Source organism: Erythrolamprus reginae, chromosome 10 (genome assembly GCF_031021105.1).
Source record: "Erythrolamprus reginae isolate rEryReg1 chromosome 10, rEryReg1.hap1, whole genome shotgun sequence".
Classification (NCBI taxonomy): domain Eukaryota; kingdom Metazoa; phylum Chordata; class Lepidosauria; order Squamata; family Dipsadidae; genus Erythrolamprus; species Erythrolamprus reginae.
Window position 1 is genome coordinate 11,135,269 of NC_091959.1, and position 13,501 is coordinate 11,148,769.

The 13,501-nt window shown below is 42.9% G+C and overlaps 1 protein-coding gene across 1 annotated transcript in view; it reads right to left on the reverse strand.

The window, feature by feature from the left end:
- Positions 1 to 7,628: 7,628 nt before the first annotated feature.
- Positions 7,629 to 13,501, reverse strand: part of HOMER2 (homer scaffold protein 2) — a 99,063-nt gene continuing 93,190 nt past the window's right edge. Inside the window, exons 8-9 of the mRNA XM_070762373.1 lie at positions 12,488 to 12,568; positions 7,629 to 9,259 (exon numbers count right to left, since the gene is read on the reverse strand). Coding sequence (XP_070618474.1) covers positions 9,071 to 9,259; positions 12,488 to 12,568 — 270 coding nt within the window. The 3' untranslated portion in view covers positions 7,629 to 9,070. The remainder of the gene's footprint in view (positions 9,260 to 12,487; positions 12,569 to 13,501) is intronic.

Sequence of the window (13,501 nt, forward strand, 5' to 3'; positions counted from 1 at the left end):
AAGATAATACTCCACAAGCCAGGAAGGGTGGGTCTGCCTTTTCAGCCTTTCCAGAGAGCACCACACCCAAACCCAGTTGTTGCCTCTTTAGTGCTGAAAGTACCTGGCTAATTGTCCCCTTCGTTGTGTTGCTCTTCTCTGCCGGAGATCGATGATTGCTTGTGCATTTTCATCTAAGGAATCCAGGCTGCTTGCTGGGGAGAGCTCCCCCTCGGGGGACTCTGGCTGTCCTCCCTCTCCCTCAGCCTGAGATTCCTCCTCCCCGTCTGCCTGAACCTCATGTTCCTCATCCTCCCCCTCTGAGGGGCCCCAGACGGAATCCCTGAGGGGCCCCAGACGGAATCACAACAACTTCATGTCTATTCTCTTCCATATGTATTGTGTATTGGACAAATGAATAAATAAAATAAAATAAAAATAAATCTCTGGACTGGGCTGCAGCAGGCCAGAAACTGGTCCATGCAAACTAGTGAAGCCCCATCTGTGGGATGCAGGCAGCACATCAGACCACACCTCCTCCGGTCCATGGAGAAAGCTCGCTTCATGGAACCGGTCCCTGGTACCCAGAGACATCATGGTACAAACTCATACCAACAGCAAGGATTCAATAATCCTTCAAATATTGTTTGGTGGCTGCAGAAGTTGGACCTTCCAGATGCTGAAGAACTACAACTTGACCATGCATTCCAAAGTTGTTGAGGTATCTAAAGTTGCCTTCGTTTGGCAACCTTCATCATCAATTAAACTAATCAACTCAACTCGACTGTAGAACATAAGACTTTTGTATGAGTAGTTGATGCATGGAACTCACTATCATCACCTAACCCAGTGGTCCCCAACCACCGGGCCGCGGACCAGTACCGGGCCGCGGGGCATGTTGCACCGGTCCATGGAGTCAGCCCCCTCCCTCCAGTGCTTCATCTCCCGCTGGGAAAGAGGCCTCGGGAGGCAGGTTCTGCCGGCCACAGGGCGATGGACGGGACAGAGGGGGGGAAGGACCGGGAGGCTCAAGCCTCTTTTGGCTTCTGCCGTAGCACGCCTTTGCGTTTTTGGCTGGGGGGGGGGGAGGCAGGAGGGCTGGCCTGACCCCCTCCCTCCAGCGCTTCACCTGCCGCCGGGCAAGAGAGCTTGGGAGGCAGGTTCTGCCGGCCACAGGGCGATGGCGGGAAAGAGGGGCGGGAAGGACCAGCACCCCCATGCTTAATCCCGCCCCCAACCACACCCATTTCCGCCCCCACCGGGCCATAGAAAAATTGCCTTGCTGAAACTGGTCCCTGGTGGAAAAAACGTTGGGGACCACTGACCTAACCCACCTAATCCCCAAAACTTAACCCTTAGACCAGGAGTCCCCAAACTTTTTACACAGGTGGACTCAACCCACTATCACGGTCAATGACTACTTCAGCCTCAACCGCAACAACACAAGAGCACGCGACAGATTCAAACTGAATATTAACCGCTCAAAACTTGACTGTACAAAATACGACTTAAACAATCGAGTTGTCGAAGCGTGGAACTCATTACCGGACTCAATAGTGTCAACCCCTAACCCCCAACATTTCTCCCTTAGACTCTCTACAATTGACCTCTCCAGGTTCCTAAGAGGTCAGTAAGGGGCGTACATAAGTACATAAGGCCAGTTCATTGTCTCTTGAACTGTTGTAGGGCTGGACTATTAAAAAAAACCTATGAACAAATCTTTATACACACTGCACATACCTTATTTTAAAGTAAAAAACAAAATGGGAACATACTATTTAGAGGGGGGAAGAAATCTGAAATTCATATATGTTTATGTTTTGTTTTTAATTTTCTTTTGTTAACATCTGATTGGCTATACAAGGTTTTCTTGGTTTATAGAAAAATGTATAAAGAAAGAAGGAAGCACTTTGGCATAATGATTAAGTTAGAAATATAATTGGTGTTGTACTTTTTGAAGGAACACTAAGGAGAGAATTTAATTAAAAGAAAAGTATGTACCTGTGCTCCTGTCACTCACCCGTGGACTGGAAAAATGGCCTCAGCGGGCCACATGCGGCCCGTGGGCCATAGTTTGGGGACCGCTGCCTTAGACTATCCACTGTTGACCTCCCCCGATTCCTAAGAGGTCAGTAAGGGGCGTGCATAAGTGCACCAGTGTGCCTTCCATCCCTTGTCCTTAATGTTTCTCTCTTACTAATATGATGTATATAAATATCTTTTGTATACCACCAATATGGTATACAAATACATAAGTAAAATAAAATAAATAAATTAGAAGATACCTTAGGTGTTATGTGTTTGTCTATTTTTATGTACACTAGCACATTGCATTATTCTAGCTTATTTCTATCTTGAATCCATTTATACAAATTATTCCATATTTTGTCAAATTCTTTGTCATTCAATTTCCATTGTCATTTGACAATGACAATGTTCAAAAGAATATAAAAACAGAAGGATGAGCAGAGCAAACTATTTATAGGTGTACCTAATTCTTTACCTGCTAGGTTTACTGATATCTCTATATGTTTATAAATGCAAATATTTGCTACATATCTGTCTTATTTACTATTCCTAACTTACTCTCTTGAATTGAACACATTGCACATAGGTTTGTAAGCAAGAAATACAACGAATACGGATCTGTAAATGATATACATTGAGATGTATATCAATTTTCCTTTTAATTCTGTAAAAATCAATAAATAAACTTTTAAAAAAGGAAGAAGATACATTAGGTGTGCTTTGGGGAATCCGCCAACATCTGGAGGACACTCTGCATTACTGATTATACCATTGTTAAGTTGTCAATGTACTGAAGCTATATTGAAATCCTGCCTTTGCTCCAACAAATGTTATTTATTTATTCTGCGCATGTTTATTTATTAGATCCTACGCTTGCCCTCTAACACCGCTGGGTAGACATTGCCAGGTCTTGCTGCTTTAGCACAGTAAGGAAGATACTCCGAGATAATTCACACGCTAGTCAGTGTCTCTTCGCACTTCTACCATCGGGCAGTAGACATCGAAGCCGAACAAATAAGTTTAAAAATAGTTTCTATCCTTGAGCTGTCAGACTCTGAAACACAACTACAATCGCTCCACGCACACACGGAAACGTATAACTCGTTTTTCTTGTTCTTTATTAATTACAGTGATATCTCGTCTTACAAACGCCTCGTCATACAAACTATTTTCACCTTACAAACCCACTGCCACCGCTGGGATGCCCCACCTCCAGACTTCTGTTGCCAGCAACCCCCCCCCCTTTTTTTGCTGCTGGACTTCCCCTGAGGCTCCCCTCCATGGGAAACCCCACCTCCGGACTTCTGTGTTTTTGTGATGCTGCAGAGGAATCCTAGCAGAGGAATCCCAGCAGTGCAAAAATGGGCACTTCGCTGGCAACGGAAGTCCGGAGGTGGGGTTTCCCAGTGAGGAGAGCCTCAGTGAAATTACAGCATCGCAAAAACACAGAGGTCCGGAGGTGGGGTTTCGAGGACTTCGGTGTTTTTGCGATGCTGTGATTTCACTGAGTCTCCCTTCGCTGGGAAACCCCACCTCCAGACTTCCGTTGTCAGCAAAGTGCTCGTTTTTGCTATGCTGGGATTCCCCTGCAGCATCACAAAAACACAGAAGTCTGGAGGTGGGGTTTCCCATGGAGGGGAGCCTCAGGAGAATCCCAGCAGCGCAAAAACAGGCGCTTCGGCAGGCAAAAGGGGTGAATTTTGGGCTTGCACACATTAACCATTTTTCCATTGATTCCTATGGGAAACATTGTTTCGTCTTACACACTTTTCACCTTAAGAACCTCGTCCCGGAACCAATTAGGTTTGTAAGACAAGGTATCACTGTACTTGCGTAGGGATTATTCTTTGTACTATTTATGTTGTTTGTATTTTTTGACAAAGATAGAACCAATTTCATTGTATCCATAATGTTACAATGACAATAAAGTCTATACCAGTGATGGCAAACCTTTTTTTTTTGCTTGGGTGCCAAAAGGGCATGCATGAGGTCGACGGCGCATGCTTGCGTGCCCACACCTGTACCAATAATGCAATGCCCTCCCCCAGTGCATGTGTACACAACCCTCTTGCGCTGCCCCCTTACGCATGTGCCCAGACCTCACTGAAGGTCTACGGACTTCCCGTTGAAGCCTGAAGAGGACAAAAAATGGCCCAATGGCCCGACCGGAAGTTTGTTTCCAAACTTCCTGTAGGCCTATTGTGTCTGTTTTTTGCCATCCATAGGCTCTAGAGCAGTGATGACGAATCTTTTTTATCTCAGGTGCCAAAAGAGCGTGGGCATGCATTAACACACATCTGCGAGTGCCCACACCCATAATTCAATACCTGAGGAGGGCGAAAACAGCTTCCCTCACCCCCAGAGGCTCCCTGGAGGCCAGAAATTGTCTGTTTTCCAACTTCTGGTGGGCCCAGTGTTGTGGTTAGCTCTGGCTCAGCTCCTGCCCCAAGGACTGTGGATGTGGGGGAGACATCCACATGCCGCAGGCCTGTTTTGCTCCCAGTGGAATCTGCTGATGACGGCTCCTCTGACCAAGAAGACATGAGTGACAGGGAGGAGGAGAGTGTGGCAGACAGCTCAGAAGGAGATCAATTATCTAGCTCCTCCTTGGATTCGGAACAAGAGGTAATGATACAGCCACGCATGCGGAGAGCGATGCATAGGCAGCAACAACTGAGAGATTATTATCAGAGAAAATGAGGCCACCTGTGGTTGGGTGGGGCTGTGGTAATTAGTGAGGCTGCTATAAATAGCAGCGTGTGGATTTGGCCATTGTGGAGGATTATCTGATCGTTGTGTTTCGTGACTGCTTTACTGTCTTGGACCTTTTGTGTGCTGATTTTTCCCCGCTTTGAAACTAAACCAGAGCAAAGTGTGTTTCACTTTGTGAAAGAAGAAGGACTGTGAATTGCCTCACAGCTGCAAGCTAAGTATCACAGAACTGATAAGGGACTTGTACAAATTACCAGTTTGTTTGGAGACCAGTGCTCTTTGCTATTCCAAAAGAGGGCTTGGTTTGGGTGAATTTTCATTGTAAAGAATATTGTTTTGAATTTTCAAACATGTGTGTGTGTCTGAAATTGTATCTGTGCATTTTTGGGAGGATTCTACCAGAGAACTCGACAGAACAAATACGGGGTCCTATTTTTGGGAAAACACAGTAATCATGATAGAAAGTCTATGAAGGCTTTAAGACAATTAATGAGAATGGTGTTTGTTTTTTTAAAAAAAGAAACAGCTTTTTAAAAACTTTCTTTCAGCTTCAGCTGAAGCTTATTTATAATTGCTTTCAAAGGAACATGCCTAGTTGACATTTTCAAAGAAAAAAAAGGAGGGGGGGAAAAGCATTGGTTTCAGACACCTCCACAAAAGTGCTTTTAATATACAGATTGTTTCAAGAAGAGCTGGGAATCAATCCAAGGAAAAGAAGATGGATAAGAAGCAAACATATTAATCCTAGTAGGAAGACGGTGTAGGAGATGGCCAGGATGAGCCCAAGGGATGGGGTCAAACGTGTCATCAGTTATGAGTCCCTTCACGCCCATAAGGTATCGAAACCCAACCCATATTGACTTCCTTCTACTCTTATCTCCCGCTAATTTCCCTTGGCTGTTAGTAGTTCAGATTCTTATAGAGAGCTTAGTAGTTCAGATTCTTATAGCGTTCTCAAGCTTACCAAAAAAAAGAAAATCTTTGTATATTCGAACTATCTGGATCTCCTGAAGAGCTGGGAATCAATCCAAGGAAAAGAAGATGGATAAAGAGCAAACGTATAATCCTAGTAGGAAGACGGTGTAGGAGATGGCCAGGATGAGCCCAAGGGATGGGGTCAAACGTGTCATCAGTTATGAGTCCCTTCGTGCCCACAAGGTATCGAAACCCAACCCATATTGACTTCCTTCTACTCTTATCTCCCGCTAGTTTCCCTTAGCTGTTAGTACTGTAGTTCGGATTCTTATAGAGATCTTAGTAGTTCAGATTCTTATAGAGTTCTTAAGCTTACCAAAAAAGGAAAATCTTTGTATATTTGAACTATCTGGATCTCCTGATTTTCCTGGTACTTGACGGGCCAAAGGACACTGTGTTGTTTCCTAAAGAGGGCACAAATCATGACACCCTCCTTAGCTAACACTTGTTCATCAGTTGATGGGTCTCCCGAGCCACTGTGGGGCTGCCCATTTGTCATTTTAATAGACTTTCAGAGAGGTTTTTTTTCCAAGCAAGTTCACTTATGTGTGTTCTGTTCAGTTGGAGAGAGGTCTTCCATTGGACAAATTCTCTGCATATGAGACGGTCTTGAGACCAAGGGGAAGAACTTGGAAGATGGAATTGAATTGGTTGATGGACTTGGAGGTCATACAGTTGCAAGAGGACCAGGTTTGGAAGGTGTGCCCTCCAAATGGAAAAATTTGGCTCTTCCTATTATACAGTGGATAGGTTGATAGCCAGATACAGATAGGTGATAGATAAGTAGGTAGGTAGATGATAGATGATTGATAGATGATAGATAGACAGATAGACAGATAGACAGATAGACAGACAAACATATAGACAGATAGATAGGCAGATAGATAGGCAGATAGATAGATAGATAGATAGATAGATAGATAGATAGATAGATAGATAGACAGACAGATAGATAAATAGATACCATGTTTTCCCCAAAACTACAAGTCTTATGGGGGAAACAATTTTGGGGCGGCAAGTAGGGTGGCATGGGGTGGGCCGTGAGACACATGTCCTATCTGGGACTTGTAACTCCTTTGAATTCCTTGGTGTTGTGTCCAGGGAAACCCATTGTAAAAAAATCTTTTTGTGAGTTCAAGAAGTTTGATTGAACTCACAAGAAATTGTCTTTTATAATGGGCTTCCCTGGATACATAGATGATAGATGATAGATAGATAGATAGATGGATAGATAGAGAGAAAGATAGATGGATGGATGGAAGGATGGAAGGATGGAAGGATGGATGGATGGATAGATGGATAGATGGATAGATGGATAGATGGATAGATGGATAGATGGATAGATGGATAGATGGATAGATGGATAGATGGATAGATGGATAGATGGATAGATGGATAGATGATACAGATAGATGGATGGATGGATGAATGGATGATAGATAGAATTGAATTTTAAGTGTTCTATCCTCAAAACATGTGTTCTGTCAAGAAACTCCAATTTCTTATTCTAGCTACCCTGCTGCTGAACTTTATAGTTACTCCATGTGCAGAACAAAATTTTCCCTGGCTCCTATCATTTGGTCTTTGTGATATTTATTATATATTTTAGATCATCATGAGTAAATCTGCTTGTTACAAGCCAGGCAAGTAATGCATATAGTAAAATAAATGCATCTATCCTGAACACAAAAATTCTGCTCCAGACTCTCGGGATAAAACGGTGGCTACCGGGCCACTCCTGAAGAGTACCTATTGGTCCCACCTTCATTATTTGGGGGGATGCGTTAAAAGAAGTCCAACTTCTCTATACTGTAATAGCTCATATATCATCCACACTTCTTGAAAAATTCACCGAGGGCATCACAAAGTGCATATTCATTCCTCCCAAAGTGACAGGGGGAAAAACCTTCACTTAATAGGTTGCAATCTTTTAAAAAATGGGGTTTAAGTGCACATTATTGAACATGGCAAATCCTCTAGAAAAAGGCATCACAGGTATTTCAAGGAGGAGGAGGAGGAAGAGGAGGGAGAGTAGTATGAGAAGAAGGAGGTGGGAGAGTAGTACGAGAAGAAGGAGGAGGAGAAAGAGGAGGGAGAAGGAGGGAAGTAATATAAGGAGGAGGAGGAGGAGGAGGAGGAAGGAGGAAGAGTAGTACGAGAAGAAGAAAGAGGAGAAGAAAGAGGAGGGAGAAGGAGAAGGAGGGAGAGTAATAAAAGGAGGAGGAGAAGAAAGAAGAGGAGGAAGAGTAGTACGAGAAGAAGGAGGAGGAAGAAGTGGAGGAAGAGTAGTACAAGAAGAAGGAGAAGGAGGAGAAAAGAGGAGGAAGGAGGAGGAGGAAGAGTAGTACGAGAGGAAGGAGGAGGAGGAAGAGGAGGAAGAAGGAGGAAGAGTAGTACGAGAAGAAGGAGGAGGAGGAGAAAGAGGAGGAAGGAGGAGGAGGGAGAGTAATACAAGAAGGAGGAAGAGGAGGAAGAGAAGTAGAAGAAGGAGGAGGAGGAGGAAGAGAAGTAGAAGGAGGAGGAGGGAGAGTAATATGGGAAGAAGGAGGAGGAGAAAGAGGAGGAAGGAGGAGGAGGGAGAGTAATACAAGAAGGAGGAGGAGGAGAAAGAGGAGGAAGACGGAGGAAGAGGAGGAAGAGAAGTTGAAGGAGGAGGAGGAGAAAGAGGAGGAAGAGAAGTAGAAGAAGGAGGAGGAGGGAGAGTAATATGGGAAGAAGGAGGAGGAGGAGAAAGAGAAGGAGGAGGAGAAAGAGGGAGAGTAGTGGAAGGAGGAGGAGGAGGAGGAGAAAGAGGAGGAAGAAGGAGAAGAAGTTGCAATACGGACATTTTTGAATGTGGCTTTTCTCATTTGTTCCTTAAGGCTCGGAAGAGTTGATACTCTATGGTTGCTCCTAAAATCTCTGTTCGATCTTCACCTCCGTCTGCACTATAATAACACGAGGCATAAATTAGCAGCAGCTGAGCATTTTGGAAATGTCTCCATTTACAATTGCAGTAGGCCTTAAATCAAAGGCTCCATACAACACCTCTGCTGCAACTACAACTTTACGTTAAGGTAAATTGAGGTTCAGATCTCCTGAGGCAAGAAAATTCCTCCGTTTGTTTATATAAACCCAGAATGGGCCAGAAGCAGTAAGATTTTAAAAAATGTTACCTCTTTCTTAAAGAAAGGTCGGAAGAAGCAAGGGAAAAAAATTTAGAATGGAAAAAAAAGAAGAACTGAAATAAAAATCTTTAGCCTCTATGTACAAATCACATTGTTAAGGAAGAACACCAATCTTTTCACTTTTTGTAGAAACTTATATCTAAGTTGAGAACACGTATACACACATACACACGCCAAATATTTTGGGGTGGGGGGAAAATGGCTCTCCACTAATTGTCGACACCCAGTTTCGAGAGTCCTTGCCGAAAATCCTGCAATTCATCTATCTTTCCATCTAGGACGTCTAAAAAAGTTTGTAACTCGGTCTTCAAGTTATTCTGCCTGTGTTTGCTCTCTTCTACTTCCGTCCGTAGAACTCTGATTTTCTCTTCCAGCTCTTTATTCCTTTTCTCAGCCGCCTGCAAAACAGAAAGTCAGTTTGAAGAAACAGTCTGAAAAGAAGGCCAACATATCTACTTCCACTTTCTAAGACAATATAATTTTGTAAACAATCTGCAAACGTAGGGGAAGGTGTGGTAGGGAAGGTTTGCCTATTTGCCAATGACTCTAAAATATGCAATAGGGTTGATATTTCTGGAGGTGTCTGTAATATGGCAAATGATTTAGCTTTACTAGATAAGTGGTCAAAGCAATGGGAACTGCAGTTTAATGTTTCCAAATGTAAAATAATGCACTTGGGGGAAAGGAATCCTCAATCTGAGTATTGTATTGGCAGTTCTGTGTTAGCAAAAACTTAGGGGTAGTGATTTCTGACAGTCTCAAAATGGGTGAACAGTGCGGTCAGGTGGTAGGGAAAGCGAGTAGAATGCTTGGCTGCAAAGCTAGAGGTATAACAAGCAAGAAGAGGGAGATTGTGATCCCGCTGTATAGAGCACTGGTGAGACCCCATTTGGAATACTGTGTTCAGTTCTGGAGACCTCACCTACAAAAAGAGATGGATAAAATTGAACGGGTCCAAAGACGGGCTACAAAAATGGTGGAAGGTCTTAAGCATAAAACTTATCAGGAAAGACTTCATGAACTCAACCTTTATAGTCTGGAGGACAGAAGGAAAAGGGGGGGACATGATCGAAACATTTAAATATGTTAAAGGGTTAAATAAGGTTCATGAGGGAAGTGTTTTTAATAGGAAAGTGAACACAAGAACAAGGGGGCACAATCTGAGGTTAGTTGGGGGAAAGATCAGAAGCAATGTGAGAAAATATTATTTTACTGAAAGAGTAGTAGATGCTTGGAACAAACCTCCAGCAGATGTGGTTGGTAACTCCACAGTAACTGAATTTAAACATGCCTGGGATAAACATACATATATATCCTAAGATAAAATACAGGAAATAGTATAAGGGCAGACTAGATGGACCATGAGGACTTTTTCTGCCATCAATGTTCTATGTTTCTATGTTTCAATCAAATCCCCTAATTAATTTTAATCTGAGCAGAGCATAGAAACATGGAGATGTCATCAACACAACTCTATTAGCAGTTCCAAGGAGGTGCCACGCCCATTTGCATTATCCAGGTGACCAGAATGCCTATAGATAAACCTCCAAGTAGCCTCAATGACTTTCAGAAAGAGGGCTAATAACCAGGTGACTTCAAGGAATTTAAATCCTTCTCCCCCATTCAATCAGAACTGAAGAAGCTTCTTGGATGAGAAGTGAAGCGTCTTCGAGGGGAAAAAAAAAATCTCATGACCTTTTTGAAAAGGGAATTAGCTGGTATTGGTTTTGGACAGCTGAGCTACAAATGCCATTGGTGATTAAGCAGCACAGCCTTATTGCCTTGTGGACCTTAGCAGTTGGTATGATTTCCATTCAAGAATGGGAAGAACGTTTTCAAATCATAAATGGGAGGAATAGTTTAAACGAGGGGAACCTATTGTAGCTACATCTTCTTATAGAGAGTAGGGACCTGTAGAGATGAGGAATCTGTAGCCCTCCAGATATTGCTGAACGACAGGCAACTACCATCAGCCACAGCCAGTAGGGCTAATGGTGGTGGGTTGATGGGAGTTGTAGCTCAGCAACGCCTAGAGGGCTACCCCTCCTCAAACTTTACCCATGGAGTTGGCTTCACTAATGTTGTGGTTGGCTCTGGCCCAGCTCCTGCCCCAGGGAATGTGGAGGTGGATGCAGGGGAAACTTCAACATGTCGTAGGCCTGTGTTATTGCCGACAGAGTCAGTTCAGAGTTTAGTTTCCTCGGACGAAGAAGAAGGTGGGAGTGACTTGGAAGAGGGGGGCTTGGCACACAGCCCAGGCAGTCAATCTCCATTATCTTCCATTGATTTGGATGAAGACGTCTTGGACCCACGCAAGCGCAGAATTATGCGTAGAAGAGACCAAGTAAGGACATATTATCGGAGATAAGAGAGGCCACCTGTGTTTGGGTGGGGCTCCAGTAATTAGGGATGCTGCTATAAATAGCAGCATGTGGGTTTGGCCGCTGTGGAAGAGTATCTGATCGCAGTTCTTCAGGAATCGTGCCTTGACTTTGTTTGTTGATTTTTCACGTCTTTGAAACCAACGCAGAGCAAAGTGTGTGTGTGTGTGTCTCACTTCATTGGAAGAAGGGGTGGGAAGTTTCTTCACAGCTGCTAGCTAAGTACTTAATGACTGCTTCAGGGAAATTGTACAGACTACCTGTTGTGGTTAGCTCTGGCCCAGCTCCTGCCCCAAGGACTGTGAATGTGGGGTAGACATCCACATGCTGCAGGCCTGTTTTGCCCCTGGTGGAATCTGTTGATGAAGGCTCCTCTGACCAAGAAGACATGAGTGACAGGGAGCAAGAGAGTGTGGCAGACAGCTCAGAAGGAAATTAATTATCTAGCTCCTCCTTGGATTCAGAACAAGAGTTAATGATACAGCCACGCATGCGGAGAGCGATGCATAGGCAACAACAACTGAGAGATTATTATCAAAGAAAATGAGGCCACCTGTGGTTGGGTGGGGCTGTGGTAGTTAGTGGGGGTTTGGCCATTGTGGATGATTATCTGATCGTTGTGTTTCGTGACTGCTTTACTGACTTGGACCTTTTGTGTGCTGATTTTTCCCCGCTTTGAAACTAAACCAGAGCAAAGTGTGTTTCACTTTGTGAAAGAAGGACTGTGAATTGCCTCACAGCTGCAAGCTAAGTATCACAGAACTGATAAGGGACTTGTACCAATTACCAGTTTGTTTGGAGACGAGTGCTCTTTGCTATACCAAAAGAGGGCTTAGTTTAAGTGAATTTTCATTATAAAGAACATTGTTTTGAATTTTCAAACGTGTGTGTGTGTGTAATTTGTACCTGTGAATTTTTGGGAGAAGTCTACCAGAGAGCCCGACAGAACACTGCCCGGTTGTTTTGGGACGAGTGCTCTTTGCAATACACAAAAAAGTGCTTAGTTTATTTTGAATTTTGTGATAAAGAACATTGTTTTGAATTTTCAAGCGTGTGTGTGTCTGAAATTTGTATCCTTGAATTGAACAACTAAGAAGCCTATTTCATTCTCCTGACTTATCACCGAATGAATCAAACTCGTGGGCCTGTCTCCTGCCTATAAGGAAAAGATATTGGCTGTAGATTCGGAGCAATATTTTATTTAAACCGCAAAATGTTTTACCAAAGACTAATAAGTATTCATACCTGCAATTTCTGAGAAACCGTTTCGCATTCTGTCATGAGCTGGGGTATAATTTCACCCTGTTTCCGTAGATCTTCCAATTCCTAGAGATATATGCATGGCATGAAATTATAATCACACACACCCTCACCTTCGCACTTTCTTAAATATATATATTTAAGATGTTAGAAGAAAGCATTAGCACCTGAATGCTCGGGGAACTTTCCACTGTCAAAGGAAATGAATCATTTAAAATGTTAACTTAAGGGGAAAACACGTCTTCTGGCTGTGTTTTACTGCAGACTTAGCAATAATTTCAACATTTAATGATAACTTCTGCTTTAATAAATAGTCCAAATACACAGATATGTTTATACATTAAAATGCTGTGATATCCTTGGGCAGCGCGGGGAAAGAGAAAGTATTAAAATAGCAACATCCACTGCAAGCAAAGATTTTGCTATCGTAGAAAATAGGGTGATTCTTAGCTTTCAAGGCAATACAGTGGTACTTCTACTTACGAACTTAATTCGTTCCATGACTTAAGTAGAAAGGTTTGACCTCACCCCATTATATCAATATTGATTGTTTCCTGATTGCTTATTTGTACCCTAGGACAATCATTAAGTGTGGCACCTCATGATTCTTGAGAAATGTATCTTTTTCTTTTATGTACACTGAGAGCATCTGCACCAAAGATAAATTCTTTGTGTGTCTAATCACAGTTGATCAATAAAGAATTCTGTTCTATTTTGTTCTGTTCTGTTCCGTTCTGTTCTGATTTGTTCTACTCCATTCTATTCTATTCTATTCTATTCTTGACAAATGTATTTCTTTTATGTACACTGAGAGCATATGCACCAAAGACAAATCCCTTGTGTGTCCAATAACACTGGGCCAATCAAGAATTCTATTCTATTCTCTATTCTCCATTCTCCATTCTCCATTCTCCATTCTCCATTCTCCATTCTCCATTCTCTATTCTCTATTTCCATTATTTTCTATTTTCTATTTTCTATTCTCTATTCTATTATTTT